The 24,187-nt window shown below is 46.1% G+C and overlaps 1 protein-coding gene across 1 annotated transcript in view; it reads right to left on the bottom strand.

The window, feature by feature from the left end:
- Window positions 1-22,243, bottom strand: part of LOC148537745 (mast cell protease 1A-like) — a 72,847-nt gene extending 50,604 nt beyond the window's left edge. The window contains exons 1-3 of the mRNA XM_088460396.1: window positions 22,077-22,243; window positions 21,589-21,832; window positions 16,930-17,077 (exon numbers count right to left, since the gene is read on the bottom strand). Of these exons, the coding sequence (XP_088316522.1) occupies window positions 16,930-17,077; window positions 21,589-21,832; window positions 22,077-22,243 (559 nt within the window). The remainder of the gene's footprint in view (window positions 1-16,929; window positions 17,078-21,588; window positions 21,833-22,076) is intronic.
- Between the last annotated feature and the right edge of the window lie 1,944 nt (window positions 22,244-24,187).

Genomic DNA, 24,187 nt, shown 5'->3' with positions numbered 1-24,187 from the left:
ACCAGTTTTCAGCTTTGTTTAAATAAGTGCAGTAAACTATTCCCTCCCCCAACTCTTTAGTCAGTCTGGTATTAATGAGATAGCATTAGAGTTATAGTACATGAGGCTAGTAACTGCAGGTAACACGGCCTGCTATTGGTGTGACTGCCCAGCTCTCTTCCTCACTATACCGTAGCTGTATGTGTACAGTACATATGATTTACTCACTGACAGCCAATAGTGATGAACCTCTGCTGACTGCTGCTGTGTACAATACCAGGATACCCCTCTTTACTGGGCTGGGAGGACTGGCTATTTGCTGGCAGCTGTCCTCTATATCCTACCTATGCCCGATCAGCTGATGGGGGCTTTAGTCTATTTACAACCGCTACCCTTTAGTTAGAGGTAGATATCTGTTAAGGGGGTGAGCACTCCAGTGCCCTCTCAGACTACTGGAAGCTCCTCTCTCTCTCTCTCTCTCTTTCTCTCTGTCCCTGCCCTTCTTTTTCTAACAGGAACCTCACCACTCCCAGCTAGATCGCTCCGCCTCTTCTACTAGTGTGTGTGTATATCCCATACACTGAGGCATATCCTCACCAAAGAAAGAAGTACCATATAAACTTCCATGTAAATACACAAAATAGATATACCTGTATACATAAATTATAGAAGGGCTATGTACATGAATACAATTAAATACATATACTTTACATCACAAATTGTACATTTATACATTTATAAATATTACAATCATTTATGAGTACAGTACTTATTTTAACCCTTAACCAGGGGTACAATATAAAATATTTTCTCCCCAAAGTAAAATTTTAAATAGTATAACCATTGCAAATAGTGCCCCATCTTATTTTGCTCTCTTGCAAAAACCTTCCTGTTAAGTCAGAAAATGATAAATCCTGGGGAGTGGTGTAACTAGGGTCTTTGGCGCCCAGGGCAAGATGAAAAATAACACACATAAATAGTGGGTGTAGCCACTAAAAAATGGGGGCATGTCAACATGACACACCATCATTTCTCGTCACTCTGGGAACATTCCTTTCCATTCCATATGCACCTTAATGTCCCCAGTAGTAGTGCCCCTTATGCAATGCCCCCACTAGTAGTGTCTCTTTACAATGCCTACTGTAGTAGTGCCCCTTATGCAGTGCCCCTGTAGTAGTGCCCCTTATGCAGTGCCCCCAGTAGTAGTGTCCGCAGTAGTAGTGCTCCTTATGCAATGCCCCCTATGCAGTGCTCCCAGTAGTAGAGCTCCTTGTGCAGTGCCCCTTATACAGTGGCCCCAGCAGTGCCCCATATACAGTGCCCCCAGTAGTTCCCCTTATGCAGTGCCCCCAGTAGTGGCCCTTATGCAGTGCCCCCTTAACACATAAAACACACAGAACACAAAACTATACTTACTCGAATCCCCGCTCCTGCACCCACTGCTGTCCGCTCCTCCCATTCCTCCCACTTGGCACTATGGGAGAGATTTCATGACGTCTCTCCCTTCACTCACTGCGGGAACCAGGAGGCAGAGCTCAGGAGTGAGCTCCAGCCCGATGCCAGCCTTTGGGGCAGCAGCCAATAAGAATCTGTCTGAATCTGATTGGCTGCTAAAACAAACACACCACTGCCGGGTAGTACACTCACTATCAGTGAATGTACTACCCGGCTGCGGTGTGTTTATTCTAGGGTGTAGTGCTGCGTACGACACTGACCTGGATGGCGGCCGGCGACGCCCCCCCTGTCACTGGGTCCTACAGCGCCAAAGGCATGAGCCCCACTCAACTCCCCCTAGTTACGTGACTACCACCAACATACGACACTCATAAAGATTATATCTGTAGGCAGGGGAGCCGAGAGGGGGGAGAGCAGGTACAAATTACCTTGGCCCGGGCTTGCTGCAGGGGCCCGGCGGGGGCCCGGGTTCGGCATTGCTCCCCCCTCTTATATCACACAGCAGCCTAGCACACGCTGCTGTGTGCTGGGCTGCCCTGGAGACTGCTCACAGCTGCTAAGAAGCAGCCACTGCAGTCTCCTACAGTATGCCTGTGGGGGGATCGATCAAGCTGATTGCACCCCCCACTGGTTATGCGCCGGGTTGAGGGGGCTCTCTGTGCACTCTCTTGCCAGCGCGCAGAGCAGCTTAGCGGCGGTACACATTTTTTTTAACCTAAGGGGGCATGCCCACGCCTCCCGTGATTAGGCCACATCCCCTTTTTTACTGGGGCCCAGCGCGGCTCTTGACAGGCCTGTCCATAGGCCACGGACTGTTAGCACACTTATACAGTGTGGGGATTGTAAAATGAAGGGAGTATGGGGCAAATTTACTAATGTGAGAGTTTTTAGAAGTGGAGATGTTGCCCAGAGCAAACAATCAGATTCTAGCTTCTAGAACAGGGGTCAGGGAACAGGGGTAAATTATCCCACATGGGGTAAAAATTAAATTCCTGGGGGTAATGGATGGATATAGATAATATATATATTCTATAATATAGAATGATTCATATGCATGCCTGGCTGTGCCACAGATAGGCTCTAAGCCGGATGCCCGCTCAGATGTTATTACCAGCGGGCGCCTGGCTCCTTCCCTGCAGCGCCGCATCAGCCGGAGGCTGGAGTTCTCTTCTGAACTCCAGCTTCCGGCTCTCTCCATGCACACTATGGGAAAGACGTCATGACATCTCTCCCATAGTTCCGAGGACAGGATGGCGGTGGATGCAGAAGCGGGGATTAAGGTAAGTGGTTTTTTTTGGTACTAATGACACTGCAGGGGCATTATATGGGGGCACTACTACAGGGGCATTATATGGGGGCATAACTACAGGGGCATTATATGTGGGCACTGATACAGGGGCATAACTATGGGGGCACTACTACATGGGATTATATGGGGGAACTACTACAGGGGCATAACTATGGGGGCACTACTACAGGGGCATTATATGGGGGCACTACTACAGGGGCATTATATGGGGGCACTACTATATGTTTTCCTTCCTTTCAAATCAAGGGAGAAACGTCAGTGTATCTAAATATATTTTGGGGTAAAAGGTAAAAAAGTTCCCTGACCCCCTGTTCTAGAAGGTGCGAGTTAAATGTTAAGTAGAATCTGATTGGTTGCTATGGGCAACATTTCCACTTCTAAAAATTCTCCGTTTAGTAAACATAGTATTCTCATACTATGAATAAATTGTATAATTTTAATAATCTGAACCATTTTTTTTGGCTCAATATCTTCTCCCATTATGTTATTTTTTTAGCTGGTTTGGACATTATATTTAGAGAAATGGACTGAGAGAAAGTCATTGTACAGGTATGGTGATGTGTCTGTCTAAGATGATGTTCCTCAACTTTTTTGTGATTCTCAATCCACTAATAGCTGTATAAATTCTAAATTGGTGTGATGGGTGTAACTAATAAGTTTTGCTTAAGCTGGCACCAAACTTTGTAGGCATGGTGCAAAAGAAATCAGACAATTCAATTTTTTTTTAAAATAGGGCCTTTCACCAGTAAACCCCATTAATTTGCTGATTTGTACTTGCACTCAGGGGCACTGAGAGAGGGGGGGTGGGTACAAATTACCCGGGCCCAAGCTTCCTAAGGGGCCCAGCGGGGGCCCGGGTCCTATGCCGCCCCCCCCTCCCTCACAGCAGCCCAGCACACAGCGTGTACTGAGCTGCAGTGGGAGACTGCTTGTGGCTGCTGAGCAGCAGCCACATCAGTCTCCTATGCTTGTGAGGGGGAGCAATCACACTGATCGAGCGCCCCCTCACCAGAGCGCAGCGCCACTATGTGGCGCTGAAAATAAATTTTTTCCCTGAAGGGGGCGTGGCCATGCCTCCCGCGATTAGGCCATGCCCCCTGTTACCCGGGCCCACCGCGGCTCTTGGCAGGCCTGCTTGCGCTCCTCTATGAATAATACTAGAAGACATCTCCTGAGGGGCCCGGTGAGCTGTGGGGAAGGAATGACCCCCTTTGTAGCATGCACGCTGCAGAGAGGGACATTTCTCCTCCACAGCTTGCTGGGCAGCCCTTCAGGCAATGCTGAGTTGTTTCAGTTGATTGTCTTGGATACAACCAGCCCTGCTGCATCAGGGCAATGACAATAAATCACTGTATCTGCTCATATAAAGACTTCAAAGTACAAGCACACAATGCAAGCAAAAGGGATGTGTAGCCTCCATTTAGAGTGGTGGGTACCTATATCATATGCAAAATATGATGTTTACTGGATCTTGTAAAATATTATTATTAATTTGTTCATAAATGTACTGTGGTCTTTTAGTTATAAGGAGAGCAGGATTGAATTCAAATATTTATTAATACAAGTTGTGGCCTGGAGGGTTTGAGAGGCCCCCATGCCTAATTTAGGCAGTATTGAGGGGGTTATCTAGGAGTGTCCACCATGCGGTTAGCAGTGGGGTGATGTGAAAGTTTCCATGACAACCCATGAGGAGCTATAAATAGCACTGAGGCAAGGGGGGTGACAGTTAAGGTGCATACACACTGGGCGATAAAGTGGACAACTGAACGATAACAATATTGTTATCGTTAAGGTGTCCACTTTATCGTCCATTATTAACCCCAAAAAGATAAACGATAATGACGACGTGCGTTCCCGCGGGTCGTTCGTCATTATTGTTCATCGGGCTGACATGCAGGCCAACCTGACGATCTCGTTAGGTTGCTGCATGTCAGGGAATGGGGGAGAGAGCCCGGCGCTGAATGATATCATTAATGATATCGTTCAGCGGCTGTGCTCAATGTCATCAACGACTTTGAGCACAGCCTGCCGGGGACAACTCTACACGATATCGCTCAGGGAGCATATCGCGTAGTGTGTACGCACCATTAGTGGTGAGGTGACTGACTGAACAGGGAGAGACCTGTTGGCTCCCCTACATATGGTGAGGGGAAAGGGGGTGCAGCTCCTGAGGTAATGGCCTAAATGAGGGGACAGGCTCCAGCACTGCTAAAACCTGCAGCTGCAACAGAGATATGTGAGGGAGCATCCGCAGAAGATGGACGTCAATGTGTAAGGGGAGAGGATCAGTTTACAGCCCCCAATAGCATTAGTGGGTATATTTGTGGAAGCAGCTGGAGAAAAGGTGCTGACTGGAAGAAATCTGGAGAGGTCAGTACCTGCCCCACTAATTAAAGCAGCCACTCACATCCTGTTGTCTGCTGGTAAATTAGGACACAGCATCAACAAAGTAAATATATGTATATACCCCCTCAGCAAACCAAGGCCCTCATTCAGAGCCGTACGCTCTGAGCAGAGCGCACGCTCTGAATGAGGGCCGGCCTCCTTGAAAATGGAGCGTCCTTCTGGACGCTCGTATAGCTGTGGGTCACCACCCACAGGCTATACGAGCGTGCATTTTGATGGCCGCGATGGTCGAGACCATCGCGACCATCGAAATTGCGAGCCGGAGCCTGCGGTTGAGGTTTTCAAGCTCAGAGCCAAAATCACTCCCACTGACATCACTAGTGATGTCAGTGGGCTGGCTTCTGACGGGAGGCGTTCCCATGGGAACGCCCCCATCAGGGAGGCACGCCCCCGGCACGCCTACCAAAGGGGGCGTGCTGTCAATCAACATCGACAGCACGCCCCCTTTGATCAGACACAACGAGCGAAGGACTTTCCTTTGCTCGTCGCGTCTGGCGCATGCGCACGACGGAGCTCCCTCCGTCGTGCGCATGCTCAGTCCATAACATCGACCCACTTGCGAGCGGACAGCCGCTCGCGAGTGGGTCTGAATCAGGCCCCAAGTTCATACAGTAGATATATGAGTCACTAGTGTTATCAGACTTACTGCCCTTTGTCATTTATATAATTCTGTGACAGGATTGTTTAGTACATCAAGTCAGACTACCTCACTAATATTCGTAGGGAGATCAGGTAGCGGATTATAGTGAAGTTACCTCAGGAGAGGAAGTGGTACTAAGCACAGCTCCAGCCAAACCAACTCCCACATACTGAGCCCATACAGAGCTCTGCCTGATTACAGCTATAATAAGGGAACCTCCTATACTGTACCTTCACATACTAAGCCCATACAGAGCTCTGCCTGATTACAGCTATAATAAGGGAACCTCCTATACTGTACCTTCACACACTAAGGAATGCACCATGGAGAAATTAGCACTAAACTGCTATGACAGCTGTGGCACTTACGCTATAAAGGAGAAAGACATAGACTTCACACCTATTGATAAAATTATCTTCTTGTGAACACTTTAATATCCACCGATATATACTACAGTATATCCATTCCAACCTACATCCGAGGAACAGTGATAACTTTGCTTTGGACACAGGACATTTTCTAACAACCATCCCTTCCAAACCTGGTTTGCACCTTTCAAGTCAACTCTACTGAAGGGGGTCCATAAAACAATTCCAAAAGCTAGTGGAAACTGATAATAGACATCTACAATTATATTTAAAGCAATATCACAATACTATGGTATTGAAATATTAATAGAGTTATGTGTATAGTTATTAGGAAGGGCTGTGTAGAGTGATTAATTAGTTTGAGTCAATTAGCATACGGGAGTAAATTGTATACTCAGCAGGTACAAGGGGGAGGTTTCTATTAAGAGTTGAAGGGTATCATATAACTAAGTAAGACGCTAAGGGGATCAAAGGATCCTATCAGGAGTTATAAAGCCTACTTAATATAAAGTTCACCAATGTAGATTTATAGGTGTGGCCATGTAAGATGAAAACTAGAGGGGAATAATTACATTAATTTAGTTAAAGTATCTAAATTATTATTATTGTTGTACTATTCATTAACCTTGTATTGCATGATACCATTATTAATCCTAGGTGAATCGCAGAGGAGAAGTGTTCCGGACAAATAAACTATTATTTATTTTAGTCATAATATTTATTTTGTGAGTTGTCCTAACATTATAAGAAAGTGTCTTATTACTTAATGTGTTGGTGGGGGACGACCCAAGCCATCCCCTTGAGAATCATTATAAAATAAAGGTTGGGTGGAGGCACAATTTATTGACCCAGAAAGAAAAAGGGTTACATATGTACTAAGACTACACATACCGCAGTGTTAAATCTGCTCCTCCTTCGCCTGTTATCTGTGCTTAGCAGGAGGGAGCTACTGCGACTTGTACTTAGAAATGTCCTGCTGAAGAGGGTGAGTGAAAAGTCAGCCCTCGATGATGACAGGCAGCAGAGCAGGAGACTGGACTCACCCTCCCTGCCGCAATGCTGTAGCAGTGAGACTTTTCTTTTCTCCAAACTTTTTTAAACGGACAGAGCTCAGATCCTGCTTCTTCAGTGCAGGAGGCAGATTATGGCAGCAAGAGGAGATAAAGCCAGTGCTGGGGAAGACACACAATGGTGAGTGACCTCTCATCTCCTCTTAGTAACACCTGGGACACTTAGCACTGCCATAGATGGCTATGGCAGCGCTAAGTGATCCAGGTGCAGCACAATATTGTAGCTAGGGGTGTGCACCGGCCACTTTTCGTGTTTTGTGTTTTGGTTTTGGATCTGGATCTTTCTTCGTGTTTTGGATCTGGATTGGTTTTGCCAAAACCACCCTTCCGTGTTTTGGGTTCTGGGTTTTGTGTTTTGGATCTGTATTTTTTTGAAAAAAAGCATAAAAACAGCTAAAATCACAGAATTTGTAGGTTTTTCTGCTCCTATGCTATTATTAACCTCAATAACCTTAATTTCCACTCATTTCCAGTCTATTCTGAATACCTCACACCTCACAATAGTGTTTTTATGTCCAAAAGGTTGCACCGAGGTAGCTGGATGACTATGCTAAGCGACACGAGTGGGCGGCACAAACACGTGACCCATCTAGGCGTGAAACTGCAGTGGCAGACAGGATGGCATTGAAAAACTAGGCCCCAAACTGTACATAATGCAAAGAAAAAAAAGAGGTGCAAGATGGAATTGTCCTTGGGCCCTCCCACCCACCCTTATGTTGTATAAACAGGACATGCACACTTTAACAAACCAATCATTTCAGTGCCAGGGTCTGCCACACAACTGTGGCTGAAATGATTGGTTCGTTTGGGCCCCCACAAAACAAGCTGGCAATTAATCTGTCCTTGCACAAACTGGCTCTACGGAGGCAAGAAGTCGTCCTCATCCTCCTCATCCACAGATTCCTCACCCTCTTCAGTGTTATGTACATCCTCATCCTCACAGAGTATTAATTCGTCCCTGCTGGAACCACAGGTCCCTCTGTACGTTCTGGAGGCTGGTCTCCCTGGAAGAGTTGATCATTCATTTTATGAACATCATCTTCTCCACATTTTGTGGAAGCAACCTCCTACGCCTTTCGCTAACAAGGTTCCCGGCTGCACTAAACACTCTTTCGGAGTACACACTGGAGGGGGGGCAACTCAGGTAAAATAGAGCCAGTTTGTACAGGGACCTCCAAATTGCTTCTTTTTCCTGCCAGTACAGGTACGGACTGTCTGACATGCCTACTTGGATGCCGTCACCGATGTAATCCTTTAACAGACAGACGCACGCTTGTGGCTGCTGCTTTGAGGATTCAAGTGCGGCTACAGCCCACACAATTCACAAAGACAGAAAAAAAAAAAGAATATTTTTATTGTTTGTGGAGCACACTTTGAGGGTTACACCACCCTCTAACAGACAGACGCACGCTTGTCGCTGCTGCTTTGAGGATGCAAGTGCGGCTACAGCCCACACAATTCACAAAGACAGAAAAAAGAAGAAGAATATTTTTATTCTTTGTGTAGCACACTTTGAGGGTGTCACCACCCTTTAACAGACAGACGCACGCTTGTCGCTGCTGCTTTAAGGATGCAGGTGCGGCTACAGCCCACACATTTCACAAAGACCGAAAAAAAAAGAACAATATTTTAATTGTTTGTGTAGCACACTTTGAGGGTGTCACCACCCTTTAACAGACAGACGCACGCTTGTCGCTGCTGCTTTAAGGATGCAGGTGCGGCTACAGCCCACACAATTCACAAAGACAGAAAAAAGAAGAATATTTTTATTGTTTGTGTAGCACACTTTGAGGGTGTCACCACCCTTTAACAGACAGACGCACGCTTGTCGCTGCTGCTTTGAGGATGCAAGTGCGGCTACATCGCACACAAGTCACAAACACATTAAAAAAATAGTTTTTTATTTTTTGGAGCACTTCGTGAGTTACACCACCCTTTAACAGACAGACGCACGCTTGTCGCTGCTGCTTTAAGGATGCAGGTGCGGCTACAGCCCACACAATTCACAAAGACAGAAAAAAGAAGAAGAATATTTTTATTGTTTGTGTAGCACACTTTGAGGGTGTCACCACCCTTTAACAGACAGACGCACGCTTGTCGCTGCTGCTTTGAGGATGCAAGTGTGGCTACATCGCACACAAGTCACAAACACGTTAAAAAAATTTTTTTGATTTTTTGGAGCACTTTGAGAGTTACAACACCCTTTAACAGACAGACGCACGCTTGTCGCTGCTGCTTTGAGGATGCAAGTGCGGCTACATCGCACACAAGTCACAAACACATTAAAAAAATAGTTTTTTATTTTTTGGAGCACTTCGTGAGTTACACCACCCTTTAACAGACAGACGCACGCTTGTCGCTGCTGCTTTAAGGATGCAGGTGCGGCTACAGCCCACACAATTCACAAAGACAGAAAAAAGAAGAAGAATATTTTTATTGTTTGTGTAGCACACTTTGAGGGTGTCACCACCCTTTAACAGACAGACGCACGCTTGTCGCTGCTGCTTTGAGGATGCAAGTGCGGCTACAGCCCACACAATTCACAAAGACAGAAAAAAAAAGAACAATATTTTAATTGTTTGTGTAGCACACTTTGAGGGTGTCACCACCCTTTAACAGACAGACGCACGCTTGTCGCTGCTGCTTTGAGGATGCAAGTGCGGCTACATTGCACACAAGTCACAAACACATTACAAAAATAGTTTTTTATATTTTGGAGCACTTCGTGAGTTACACCACCCTTTAACAGACAGACGCACGCTTGTCGCTGCTGCTTTAAGGATGCAGGTGCGGCTACAGCCCACACAATTCACAAAGACAGAAAAAAGAAGAAGAATATTTTTATTGTTTGTGTAGCACACTTTGAGGGTGTCACCACCCTTTAACAGACAGACGCACGCTTGTCGCTGCTGCTTTGAGGATGCAAGTGTGGCTACATCGCACACAAGTCACAAACACATTAAAAAAATTTTTTTGATTTTTTGGAGCACTTTGAGAGTTACAACACCCTTTAACAGACAGACGCACGCTTGTCGCTGCTGCTTTGAGGATGCAAGTGCGGCTACAGCCCACACAATTCACAAAGACAGAAAAAAAAAGAACAATATTTTAATTGTTTGTGTAGCACACTTTGAGGGTGTCACCACCCTTTAACAGACAGACGCACGCTTGTCGCCGCTGCTTTAAGGATGCAGGTGCGGCTACAGCCCACACATTTCACAAAGACAGAAAAAAAAAGAACAATATTTTAATTGTTTGTGTAGCACACTTTGAGGGTGTCACCACCCTTTAACAGACAGACGCACGCTTGTCGCTGCTGCTTTGAGGATGCAGGTGGAATCTAGACGGGATTTGGAACCGAGGACACACTACCTCCATCAATTGTCTAAATCCCACTGCACTAATGTCGGATACCGGACGCACGTCTAACACCAACATAGCAGTCAAGGCCTCAGTTATACGTTTTGCTTCAGGATGACTGCTGTCGTACTTCATCCTCATCGCTAGGGACTGTTGGAGGGTCAATTGTTTAGTAAAAGTAGTGATGTTCCTACTTCCTCTCTGGGATGATGAACAACTCCCAGCAGCAGCAACAGCACTAGTAGGAAGTGGTTCTTGATCTTTCCCTATTTTATTTTTATCAGAGAAAGTTTGGTCCTCCATTTATGTTATATTGATATATATACGTGCGGCTAAAGCGCACACAAACACAGAAAATATTTTTTTATTTTTGCTGGAGAGTAGTGCACTTTGTGGGTTACACCACCCTTTAAGAAATGAGCCAGCCGGCTCTTTACTTATGGGACACAGGTGCACGCTTGGCGCTGCTCCTTTGTTGATGCACGTGCAGCCACAGTGCACACAAGTCACAAACACAGAAAATATATATTTTTTTGGTTTGGAGTGTACTTTGGGGGTTACAGAACCCTTTAACGGTCAAGCCAGCCGGCCCTTTACTTATGACACAGGCGCACGCTTGGCACTACTTTGTTGATGCACGTGCGGCTACTGCGCACACAATTCACAAACACAGAAAATAATTTTTTTTTTGGTTTGGACTGGAGTGTACTTTCGGGGGTTACAGCACCCTTTAACGGTCAAGCCAGCCGGCCCTTTACTTATGACACAGGCGCACACTTGGCACTACTTTGTTGATGCACGTGCGGCTACTGCGCACACAATTCACAAACACAGAAAATAATTTTTTTTTTGGTTTGGACTGGAGTGTACTTTCGGGGGTTACAGCACCCTTTAACGGTCAAGCCAGCCGGCCCTTTACTTATGACACAGGCGCACACTTGGCACTACTTTGTTGATGCACGTGCGGCTACTGCGCACACAATTCACAAACACAGAAAATAATTTTTTTTCGGTTTGGACTGGAGTGTACTTTGGGGGTTACAGCACCCTTTAACGGTCAAGCCAGCCGGCCCTTTACTTATGACACAGGCGCACGCTTGGCACTACTTTGTTGATGCACGTGCGGCTACTGCGCACACAATTCACAAACACAGAAAATAATTTTTTTTTTGGTTTGGACTGGAGTGTACTTTCGGGGGTTACAGCACCCTTTAACGGTCAAGCCAGCCGGCCCTTTACTTATGACACAGGCGCACGCTTGGCACTACTTTGTTGATGCACGTGCGGCTACTGCGCACACAATTCACAAACACAGAAAATATTTTTTTTTTTGGTTTGGACTGGAGTGTACTTTCAGGGGTTACAGCACCCTTAACGGTCAAGCCAGCCGGCCCTTTACTTATGACACAGGCGCACTCTTGGCACTACTTTGTTGATGCACGTGCGGCTACTGCGCACACAATTCACAAACACAGAAAATAATTTTTTTTTGGTTTGGACTGGAGTGTACTTTCGGGGGTTACAGCACCCTTTAACGGTCAAGCCAGCCGGCCCTTTACTTATGACACAGGCGCACGCTTGGCACTACTTTGTTGATGCACGTGCGGCTACTGCGCACACAATTCACAAACACAGAAAATATATTATATTTTTAGCACTTGGGGGGAGCACCCCTGATGGACAGAGCACCCCCTGGACAACACTACAGCACCTCTTTAGGACTGGGACACTGCACAGGACTTTGGAGTGGACACAGCCCCTATGGAGAACTGACTGCACAACACAGTCCAGCCAGCCCCTATGGACTTTGAAGTAGTGGACACAGCCCCTATTAACAACAGCAGCACAGCACAACACAGCCAGCCCCTATGGACTTTGAAGTAGTGGACAACAGCAGCACTACACTACACTACACTACACAGCCCTAACTCCCACCCTCCCTCTTCACTGTCCACAGCCGAGTGAGAAAATGGCGCCGACGTGGGTACCTTATATAGGATCCAAAACCCGCGAGACTCGGAAGGCGGGAAGATGACGTTTTGCCTCGATTTCAGAATCCGAGTCAGGCGGGAAAAGTCGAGCCTGACTCGGATCGGACTCGGATCGGGGGGGCTCGGGGGGGTTCGGATTTCAGAAATCCGAACCCGCTCACCCCTAATTGTAGCCTGCACTTAACGCTTGCAGGCTACAGGCGGAGAAAATCCCTTTAGTACATACAGGGAAGTGGTACAGTATGTACAGGGATTTTCTTTGCCTTTACCGTTTTTACCCCTTTTCTCCCCTTAGTAAAATTTGCAGGAGGTATTATGTAAACAAATACATTATAATCCAGGCAGTCCCTTTCTTTAATAACTAGGAGTGGGGATTTGGGTGGTTTCTCTAGTTTATCTCTAAACAAAACTGTGAGCCTAAGATTCTAGTTCTCTTGATTTTCTGTGATTGATTTTTCTCAGAATTGCAAAAAGCATATTTTCTTACAAGGGTACAATATAAAAAATATACATTGTATGAAACAGAAAGGGTTTGGCAATATCATATAACATAGACCAGCCATGTGTTGTTCTGCACAAATCTCAGAGACACTGGAACGTAGGTTCTATAGAGTTGCAGGCAGGCCTGCCAAGAGCCGCACCACACACCGGGCAAAAGGGGGCGTGCCCACACCACCTTATGTAACAAAAAAAGAAAAGTTTAGCAGTGCCTCGAAGTGGAAGCCCCCTAAGCCCGGCGCATAACCAGTGGGGGGCACAATCAGCTTGATCGCTCCCCCCACAGGCATAGGAGATTGCTGTGGCTGCTTCTTAGCAGCCACGAGCAATCTCCCAGTGTTGTCCAGCACACAGCAGTGTGCTTTGCTGCTGTGATGCAATAGGGGGGAGCGGTGCCGGACCAGGGCCCCCACCGCGCCCCTCCAGCAAGCCTGGGCCCGGGTAATTAGTACCCCCCCTCCTCTTTGCGCCTCTGGTCACAGGTTACCTAAGGCCCCATTGCCACTAGCGTCACTTTTGTGTGTTGTACTAGTTTTTACACATAAGTGCAGCACACATTTTTGTCTGGAATTAGAACCATGACTTCCAATGGCCTCATACCCAGCTGCCATAACACATATCTTATAATTTATACACTAATAATATTTTGCTGTAATGCACCAATCAGGAGAGAGTATTAACCTGCTCTTCTGTACAGCTTTTACTGGTAATTAAACTGGAGTATTTGCAACTCAATTTGTTATTATATTATGGTACAAATGAAGCCATAATCTTTTTTGAAGTATATGACTGTACACTGTCACAGAAACTAGTATATATAATACTTGATAATAATACCTGTGTAAGGAAGACTGCACAGAGTTGTCACGAACAACAGGGCCAGATGTTGCATGGCTAAATGCTTCTCTTCTCACCAGTGCAAATTAAGATAAGAGGCATTGGATATATATAGGGTGATTGGTGTGAGATTAGTCGGTTTGTGACTACAGGAAATGTATAAAGATATGAGGAAGCAAGTGTAAAAATATCCTATAAATTATAGATGAGTACATTTCTCTCATTTATCAAGAAAGGGATGTTCAATTCTTAACTCAATAATGAATATATATATACCTGTATATAGAATAATATTGTAGACCGGCACTCAGATAAAAAAAAACTGCAACTGGCCCGGGTGGCTCTCCAGAAATAACTCATACAAAACAAAGGGTTCAGAGCTCCTCACTTTTTTATCAAGACTATACATATAGGGCCTGATTCAGACCCACTCGCGAGCGGCTGTCCGCTCGCAAGTGGGTCGATGTTATGCACTGAGCATGCGCACGACGGAGGGAGCTCCGTCGTGCGCATGCGCCAGACACGACGAGCGAAGGAAAGTCCTTCGCTCGTTGTGTCTGATCAAAGGGGGCGTGCTGTCTATGTTGACTGACAGCACGCCCCCTTTGGTGGGCGTGCCGGGGGCGTGCCTCCCTGACGGGGGCGTTCCCACGGGAACGCCTCCCGTCAGAAGCTGGCCACTGACATCACTAGTGATGTCAGTGGGAGTGATTTTGGCTCTGATAGAGCCAAAATCACTCCGGAGCTTGCAGTTGAAAACCTCAACCGCAGGCTTCGGCTCACAGTTTCGATGGTCGCGATGGTCACGACCATCGCGGCCATCAAAATGCACGCTCATATAGGCTGTGGGTGGTGACCCACAGCTATACGAGCGTCCAGGAGGACGCTCCATTTTCAGGGAGGGCGGCCCTCATTCAGAGCGTGCGCTCTGCTCAGAGCGTACGGCTCTGAATGAGGGCCATAGTCTTGCTAAAAGAGTATGGAGCTCTGAAACGTTGACCACCACAATTGTAGTTTGTATTTATATTTGAGTGTTCAGCCCCGGAGTGACGTCCGCCACCCTTTGTTTTATATATATAAAAGCGCAGAAGCGCTGAAATGTTGCTACATATAGCTATGCTGTGTACTTGATTTATTTATCCGGAGTGCCGCCATTGGGATTTACAGTCAGGTCCATAAATATTGGGACATTGACAGAATTTTCATATTTTGTCCTCTATTCACCACCACAATGGCTTTGTAATGAAACAAACAAGATGTGATTTAACTGTAGACTTTCAGATTTAATTTGAGGGTAATTACATCCAAATCAGGTGAACGGTGTAGGAATTACAACGGTTTCTATATGTGCCTCCCACTTTTTAAGGGGCCAAAAGTAATGGGACAAACTAAACAATCCTAAATCTAACTTTCACTTTTTAATACTTTGTTGCAAATCCTTTACAGACAATTACAGCCTGAAGTCTGGAACGCATAGACATCACCAGACACTGGGTTTCATCCCTGGTGATGCTCTGCCAGGCCTCTACTGCAAATGTCTTCAGTTCCTGCTTGTTCTTGGGGCATTTTCCCTTCAGTTTTGTCTTCATCAAGTGAAATGCATGCTCAATCGGATTCAGGTCAGGGGATTGACTTGGCCATTGCACAACATTCCACTTTTTAGCCTTACAAAACTCTTTGGTTGCTTTTGCAGTATGCTTCGGGTCATTGTCCATCTGCACCGTGAAGCGCTGTCCAATGAGTTCTGAAGCATTTGACTGAATATGAGCATATAATATTGCCTGAAACACTTCAGAATTCATTCTTCTGCTTTTGTCAGCAGTCACATCATCAATAAATACAAGGGAACCAGTTCCATTGGCAGCCATACATGCCCACGCCATGACACTACCACCACCATGCTTCACTGATGAGGTGGTATGTTTTGGATCATGAGCAGTTCCTTTCCTTCTCTTCTCTTCCCATCACTCTGGTACAAGTTGATCTTTGTCTCATCTGTGAATAGGATGTTGTTCCAGAACTGTAATGGCTTTTTTAGATGTTGTTTGGCAAACTCTAATCTGGTCTTCCTGTTTTTGTGGCTCACCAATGGTTTGCATCTTGTGGTGAACCCTCTATATTCACTCTTGTGAAGTCTTCTCTTGATTGTTGACTTTGACACATATACATCTACCTCCTGGAGAGTGTTCTTGATTTGGCCAACTGTTGTGAAGGGGTTTTTCTTCACCAGGGAAATAATTCTTTTGCCATCCACCACAGTTGTTTTCCGTGGTCTTCCGGGTCTTTTGGTGTTGCTGAGCTCTCCGGTGCGTTCTTTCTTTTTAAGAATGTTCCAAACAGTTGATTTGGCCACACCTAATGTTTTTGCTATCTCTCTGATGGGGTTGTTTTGATTTTTCAGCCTAATGATGGCTTGCTTCACTGATAGTGACAGCTCTTTGGATCTCATATTGAGAGTTGACAGCAAAAATTCCAAATGCAAATGTCAAACCTAGAATCAACTCCAAACCTTTTACCTGCTTAATTGATAATGAAATAATGAGGGAATAGCCCACACCTGTCCATGAAACAGCTTTTGAGTTGATAGTCCCATTACTTTTGGCCCCTTAAAAAGTGGGAGGCACATATTGAAACTGTTGTAATTCCTTCACCGTTCACCCGATTTGGATGTAATTACCCTCAAAATAAATCTGAAAGTCTGCAGTTAAAGCACATCTTGTTTGTTTCATTTCAAAACCATTGTGGTGGTGAATAGAGGCCAAAATCTGAAAATTATGTAAATGTCCCAATATTTATGGACCTGACTGTATATATATATAAGGAGGCTGGCTTCTTTGCAATTGTGCAATACCATCCAGAAAATATTAAAATACTGCAGGAGGCGTCTATACAAAGCATACACCTCCTAACATCAAAAGCAATCCAATTGCTGTGTCTGTAGATGCTGCCTCGGATCACCATCTCGACCCTTGGCCATGGTGGCAGCACTGGCCAGCCTTAGTAAGTTTCAGCTTACCCAGGCTGGCACCCTGCGAGGCCAGGAAATCTGCATCCACCAAAGTAGACCCTGACCTAGGCAATCCTTGAAAATGAGGGATACACGCTCTCCTTTCTGGGAATCGTTGGCCAGGCATACCCTCACTCTGCTCCCCATGACAATCATGCTGCAGCATGGGGGGGTCTATGAACAAGATCACATGACTCTTTCTGCACATGCCCAGTTTTCTGATAATCAGAAAACTGCGGTAATAAACTGAATCAGGCCCTGGGACTGGCTACAGCTAGGTAAGAATTATATTGTGAAACTGTGGAAAACTGCCATGCTCAAGCACTAAAAAAAAAAAAAAAGATTTTATTTTTTGTTTACAATTTCATGTACCAAGTAATATAACACACTTTCCATCAAAGTGGTGTGTCTCCTGGGATGGAAGCGCTGATTTGCAGAGAGAGCCATGCTATTTTAATAGTTATAAATGTTTACTGTGAACTATGGGGGTCATTCAGACCCGCTCGCGAGCGCAGGACACTTGCAAGCAGGTCGATGTTCCCCCACTGCGCATGCGCACGACGGAGGGAGCTCCGTTGTGCGCATGCGCGAGACCCGGCGAGCGACGGGCTCTCCATCGCTCCGGATCTCGCACCAAAGGGGGCGTGCTGTCGAAGTTGATTGACAGCACGCTCCCTTTGGTGGGCGTGCCGGGGGCGTGCCTGCCAGACTGAGGCGTTCCCATGGGAACACCTACCGTCTGAAGCCGGCCCCACTGACATCACTAGTGATGTCAGTGGGAGTGATTTTGGCTCTGATAGAGCCAAAATCACTCCTGGGCTTGCGGCAGCGAGACCCTACCGCAGGGTCTCCGTCGCAAGCCCGATGGTTGCGATGGTCAAGACCATCGCGACCATCATCATGGACGCTCGCATAAGCTGTGGGTGGTCACCCACAGCTATGCGAGCGGCCAGGAGGCAGCTCCATTTTCATGGAGGAGGGCCCTGATTCAGAGCGAGCACTCTGGTCAGAGCGTTCGGCACTGAATCAGGCCCTATGTTGCACAAAATTATTGTCACTGCAACACAGTATTAGTCGATCCCTTTTAAATCACTTTGTAACATTATCATTTTTTTGTTTTATTATATTGCGCTATTGTTCATAACTGTTCTGAAGTAATTTTTTGTTGTACACACAAAACTAATGCTTTTCTAACAAGTAATACATTTTGCTAACCAAAATCTCTTTAAGATAAACACTTAAAATGTCAATCAAAGGTTATATAACTACTTTATCTGGACAGGTCCCGTGCTTACATCGAAATGCACATTATTTGCTTATCACATGCTCCAATAAGAAGACCCCGGAAAATGTATCCAATATAGACTGACTATTTCAATGGCTTTACAAACGATCAGTTTTTTTTTATTTGTCTTTTTTGTATGCATTATCCCTCATACTCAGATTCTGTAACAATCACAAGGAACCATCGTGTAAGACCCCTAAGGGTAAATTTACTAAGAATCGAGATTGTCCCAATTTATAATGAGATTAATCTCGCTGGACCTCGCCAGAACTCAGGTGATTTTTTCACTTTTAAACTCTCAAATTTACCAACATGCGATTTGAGGCACATCGAGTTGGCCGATGGTGAAGCAGAACGAGATATCTCCCCCGAGTAGAACGTTTTGAAGGAGATTACTCTCCTGAGATTGCAGAGTTTTCTCTCTGCCTAACTCTCCCGAGCAAGCAGTAATACCTGTAGGATCCCCCCCCAAAAGCATAACCAGCCAGTCCTGGTTCCAAAAATTACGAGGAACAAAACAAATAGGGTTCCACCATAAAAATGGGTAGAGGTCCCCCTTTATTTAAAACCAACACCGGACCCAAACCGACCAGGGTGTAATGCTACAGCAAGGAGACCCTATTACCGGGTTTCCAGGGCCAAAGCATTCTCACCTGATAAGCTGATAAAGCCAAGTCGGGGATCTCATATTGGATTTTAGTTGTGTTAAAAGTATGGTGGGAGCAACAGCCATGCCAAGATCCTAATATCGTTCAGTTTGTGTCCCAATTGTATGGCCGGTGATGGCAGTGTGATGCTCTGGGAATATCTTTAGTGATGCACCAAAAGAACCAGGTTCAGGTGTGATTGTTATGCTTTCTTGTGGCCGAACTCCCCGTCATTGAGGTAAAATACACCGTGACAGAGAGGCAAGCCTGAGTGATAACCCCTTTTTAGCAGACCAGATGCGGAAGGCAAGTATTCTTTGAACACAGCGTGTAGTTTTATTTGAAAGAAATAGATTTGAACATGACAGAATTTGCAACAATAAACCAACACACAATCTTGGTTTTCTTATGGATAAATACAGTTACAATATACTTTACAGCCTTTTTATAGTGAATAAAAGGTCACACAAGTGACAATAACTTTAAGCACAAGCAAAGTTAAGTATACTCAACTTACTTTAAATATTAAGTAACCTAAGCAAATTATAATGAATTTAAGCATAATCAAATTTAAGTATACTCAACTTACTTTAAATATTAAGTAACCTAAGCAAATGCAATTCATACAATGTTACGAAACACTAGTAGGCCTTGCTAATGTGCAGCGTTACTTGTAGCAGACCAAAGTTCAGCAAAGCACAGTAATTACAATAATGCGTGACCTCTGTAGGCTTTTGGGGTTCACAGGCGAGCTGGTAGTAAAAGCAGGTAAGGTGAGGACAAAGGTAGTATGTGTAGAATGCATTATGGTCAATGACGAGAAACACAGGCAAGCTTTTCTAGTGTGCAGTTTTACATGTAGAAGGCCAAAGTTCAGCACAACACACAGTTTCCAACAAATAAACAATTGCTCCAGGTTTTTGGGGTACACAGGTCAGCTGATAGAGAAAGCAGGTAAGCTGAGAAAAAGGCAGTCTTGCATCATGCATTACGGTCAATGACGGGAAACATGGGTAAGGTAAGCTTTCCTAGTGTGCAGTTTTACTTGTAGTAGGCCAAAGTTCAGCATAACACACAGGCCCTGATTGAGACCCGCTCACTGCCGCAGGGTCTGTGGGCTTTTTGTTTGTTTGTTTTTTACTCCAGGCTGCTCGCAAAGCTGTGGGTCTCCACCCACAGCTTGTGCAAGTGGGCTGGAGACAATCGCGATTATCATGACCATCGGTCTTGCGATGAGACCCTAGGGTAGGGTCTCGGCAGCCGCAAGCCTGAGTGGACTCCCTGCTCTAATAGAGCAGGAAGTCCACTACTGACAACACTAGTGATGTCAGTAGGTCCTCCCACAAACACCAGACGTTCCTAAGGGAATGCCTGCTTTTGTGCAGCCACCCCCCCTACCCGCCTACAAAACGGGGCGAGCTGTCACTCACCATCGGCAGCCACCCCATCTTGTAGCGAGCCCCACAGTGACTGAAGTTCAGTTGCGCACGTGCATGACAGAAGCGGCGCTTGTGCAGTAGGGAACCATCGAGCTGCTTGCGAGCGGCTCTGAATTAGGTCCACAGTTTCCAACAAATGAACAATTGCTGCCGGCTTTTGGGGTGCACAGGTGAGCTGATAGTGAAAGCAGGTAAGCTGAGAACAAGGCAGTCTATGCAGCATGAGTTACGCTCAATGACAGGAATCTCACACAGGCCTTTGAGTGTGCAGTTTTACTTGTAGCAAATACTGTCCAACAATACAACAGTTGCGAGATTACTGCAGGCTTTTGGGGTTCACAGAGAGATTAGCAGAGAGAACAGGTAAGCTGGTATCATGGCAGCCTATGCAGCACACTCTAATATAACATTAGCAAATGATCATGCATTTCATGGTGAGAAAACCAGCATTCAAACATATCATCACAACATCATTAGAGAATTAAACATTGACATAACATTAGCAAATGACCATACTTTCCATTGCAAGACAACCAGCATTTGCATATCTCATCACAGAAACAGTTGCATCAGACATGAGCTGACACAATAGTCATATCATGTCCCCTCCTAGCATGAGCTGGATGTTCACAAGAAAAGTACTACACCAAAAAAGCAATGAATTGAGGACAAAAATAGGGGCATCCTATCCCTACTTCCCCCTTGTTACACACCCTACCTAATTTAAAGCACTATGAAGGGGAGATGAGACAATGATAGGCTATCAACGCATAAACCCCCTGATTGGGCCTAGAGTAAGTACTGTGCAAACCCTGCGCGGCGGCAGGTACCAAGGTGAAGACAAGGGACCCACTAATAGAGACACTGGGGAAGGGGTTAATGGGTATGCGCTGTCTCACCACTAGCAGGGGCTCTTCCACCCAACACGATTCCCGTGATACAGCAATAGCACAGCCCAGGATGCAAAGCACTGCACCGGGCTGCGCTGCACTACTAGGATCCAGTTGCGGGCAGCTAGCAATGGGCTACTAGTGATGCCTGAAGTGCTTTGTAATCATGGCGACGTGCAATCACCCCTGTAAGATCCTCTTCCTTCAGCGGCAGTCTCCTCTGGGCAGCACAGGTCCTCTCCTCAGCAAAGGGCTCTTCCGCATCGGTACTATGTGTTCGTTGCAGCTAGGTAGACACTGGGTTCCTCTCCACTTGCAGGCAGCTCCATGGTTTCAGGGGGACTGAGCAGGCAGGGGCTGATGGTGGCCATGATCTCAGCAGCAACAGGGTATCAGCAGCCTCTCACCTCGTCAGCAGCTGCCTTCTTCGTTGCCTGCTGCTGGCCAGCAGTACACTCGGGTTCCTTGCAGGGTTTTCCTGGCAGCAGGGTTCCCTCAGAGTGGTGACTGCGTCCAGCTCCAGGCAGCAATCTTCTGGCTCCACCAATGGTCACAGGCTCCTCGGCTGGGGACCTCTGGTCTGTGGGCACTCTTCTGAACAGCCCATGGTGAGTGGGATCTTCTTGGGGTTGAGACCTTTGGTTCTCCCAGCTGTCCTCAGCAGAAGTACAATCAGCATCAGCAACTCCTTTTCCCCTCCAGCAGTCCAGAGCAGTCGGTGAGTGTCAGCTGTATGTGCATGGTCCGTCTTCCCTCGGGTGTCATCTGTGGGATGCCCTGGTCCTGCGGTGCTCCAATCCTCTTGTACCGGTGGCACTATCTTAGGGGCTGACAGGTTTAGCAGCACTCCCCGCACCATCCCGCAATCCTTCTCCCCCACAACGGGGATCCTCACAGCAGCCCGGCAAGCTTTCCTCTGTTCTCCGGGGAATTGTTATTAAATACTTTAGTCCCTCCTCCTCGGGTCGGTTCAGACTTCTCGTTGGCCAGGGGGCTCCAGTGACAACACACCTTGCGGGCTCTTTGCCCTGCAACCAAGGGGGCCAATAAACAGGGGGCCATTTTCTCGTGTTTCTAGGTTGCTGGCTAGCTGTACAATCTTCCCCCCCTGGCTGCACAGGCTCAGGAGCCTCAGGGAGACAGGGGGTCAAACAGAGTTCACCAGCCCTGCAACTATAGTAAATGGGGCAGTTATATCTATATATAATTTAAAAAAATTGGGGAATACCTATTTGGGCACAAATTTTACTTCCCCCCCTAAAATCATACGTGTCCTCATGTATTAACCTTCAGAGTTTCAACAATATAAAGTAGCAATTGGTTTGTTACACAATATTACACATAGGAAGACCATTTGTTTTGCAAGTAACAAAACTTTTTTCACGTAACAAATTACATTCATATAACCTTTAAACCTTTAATTAGTCTCTATATCTAAGAGGTAGGATCCCTTTTGTGCTTCTCTTGGAACGTCTGAGTCCCATTTCTCCCATGATGGCTTCAGGAGATGTTTCTTTGGGGCCCAGAGTGTTGACACTCTTCCAAATTACTGGGAAATTGGTAGGGTTCTGTTCTGCAGGTGAACCTGACCTCTCTACCATGGGTGAGCCAGTGACTCCACTTGCATCTTCTTCAGGATCAGTGGAATTAGACTCCAACTGTTTATCCGAGATCACATCATCACTGTTGTTCACTCCACTTTGACCTGGAGGTAACAACTCTTGCCGGGAGAGCAGAATATCTGTACCATGGTGCTGCCTCATTCCTGGGTTAGGTACCATTTCCTTGTGCGCAAACAGTTCCACATCTAGGCTGTTCACTAGGTATTCTATCCCTGACTACTCGATATCTGTTCCAACCCCTTTGTCTAATTTTTTAACTTCCTTATTTTCACTGGGCATGGGAACACTGGGTTGTTGCCATGTGTGTTCATGAGATTGAGTAGGAACATGGTAGCTTCTTCTGTTTGACTTCCATTTGCGATACATTTTGCCAGAAGGATAACGCCAGTTGTGATGAGCTGCATATTGGCTGCCATGTACGGGAACACCTCCAGGACCAGTTGTATTTGTGGCTTTAGCATTTTTCTCTGCAATCACAATGTCGAACTCAACCATCTCTCCATCTCCCACACTGCACAGGTAGTTCCTGAGGTTGCTCTTCATAATGGCCATACAGTGCACAAACACATCCACTATGGTGTCATTTGGGTTTATAAAACCATATCTACGTTGCACATTCAACCACACAAACTGACCCAGAATTCTACTTGCGCTTGTGGATTTATTATTGAGTGGAATCGTAGTTCTGGGTTGTCCTTCTGCCAAGAGTGGACCTAGTATCTCTATTCTTCCTGGGGGTTGTTCCTCAGCCTCAGAACTTCGGAGTTTAACGCCTCCGCGTGGCATTCACATTCCAGGTGTCCACTTTGACAACATCGCCGACAGATAGGGCGCCCCTGTTGGTTGAACTGATCTGTGGACCGTCGCTCCTGTCACTCTGGGTTTCTCCAATTTTCTTTGTAGGGCCTCCTCTCAGCTCCTCATCTGACTGGATCTTCCTGCTCACCTGCTTTTAAGGATTGTATTTCCTTGGCAAGTTTGGCTACTTGTTTGCTTAAGGATTCCAATTGGTCCACTTTAAATTGCTGATTGCTTTAGGTCGCTGATGCTGTTTGCTGTTTGCAGGTCCCGCTCCCAATTTCCTGACCCAGTATTTTCTCCTACAACACAGATGGTCATCTCTTTAAAATCCAAAAATGTTGCTTCTGGATCTTGTCGCTGCAACAATCTTAACTGGAATTTCACTAGTTCTTCCCTCACGCCTTCCGTGAACTGATCAATTAAGGTTTTGTCAGTGTCCTGCACTTCATCTTCATCCACTTGCTGAATGGCCTTCAAGGCCTCCTGAAGACTAAGAGCATAATCACGGAGCAATTCTCCATGTTGCTGATTCCGGTTTTATTGGCATCTTAAGTGCTGACACAGTTTTCTTTTCGAATGTAAT

Source organism: Taudactylus pleione, unplaced genomic scaffold (genome assembly GCF_031769625.1).
Source record: "Taudactylus pleione unplaced genomic scaffold, aTauple2 ptg000044l, whole genome shotgun sequence".
NCBI classification, from domain to species: Eukaryota; Metazoa; Chordata; class Amphibia; order Anura; family Myobatrachidae; genus Taudactylus; species Taudactylus pleione.
The sequence above is the reverse complement of the archived record's forward strand: the minus strand, read 5'-3'. Positions and strand labels throughout refer to the sequence as shown.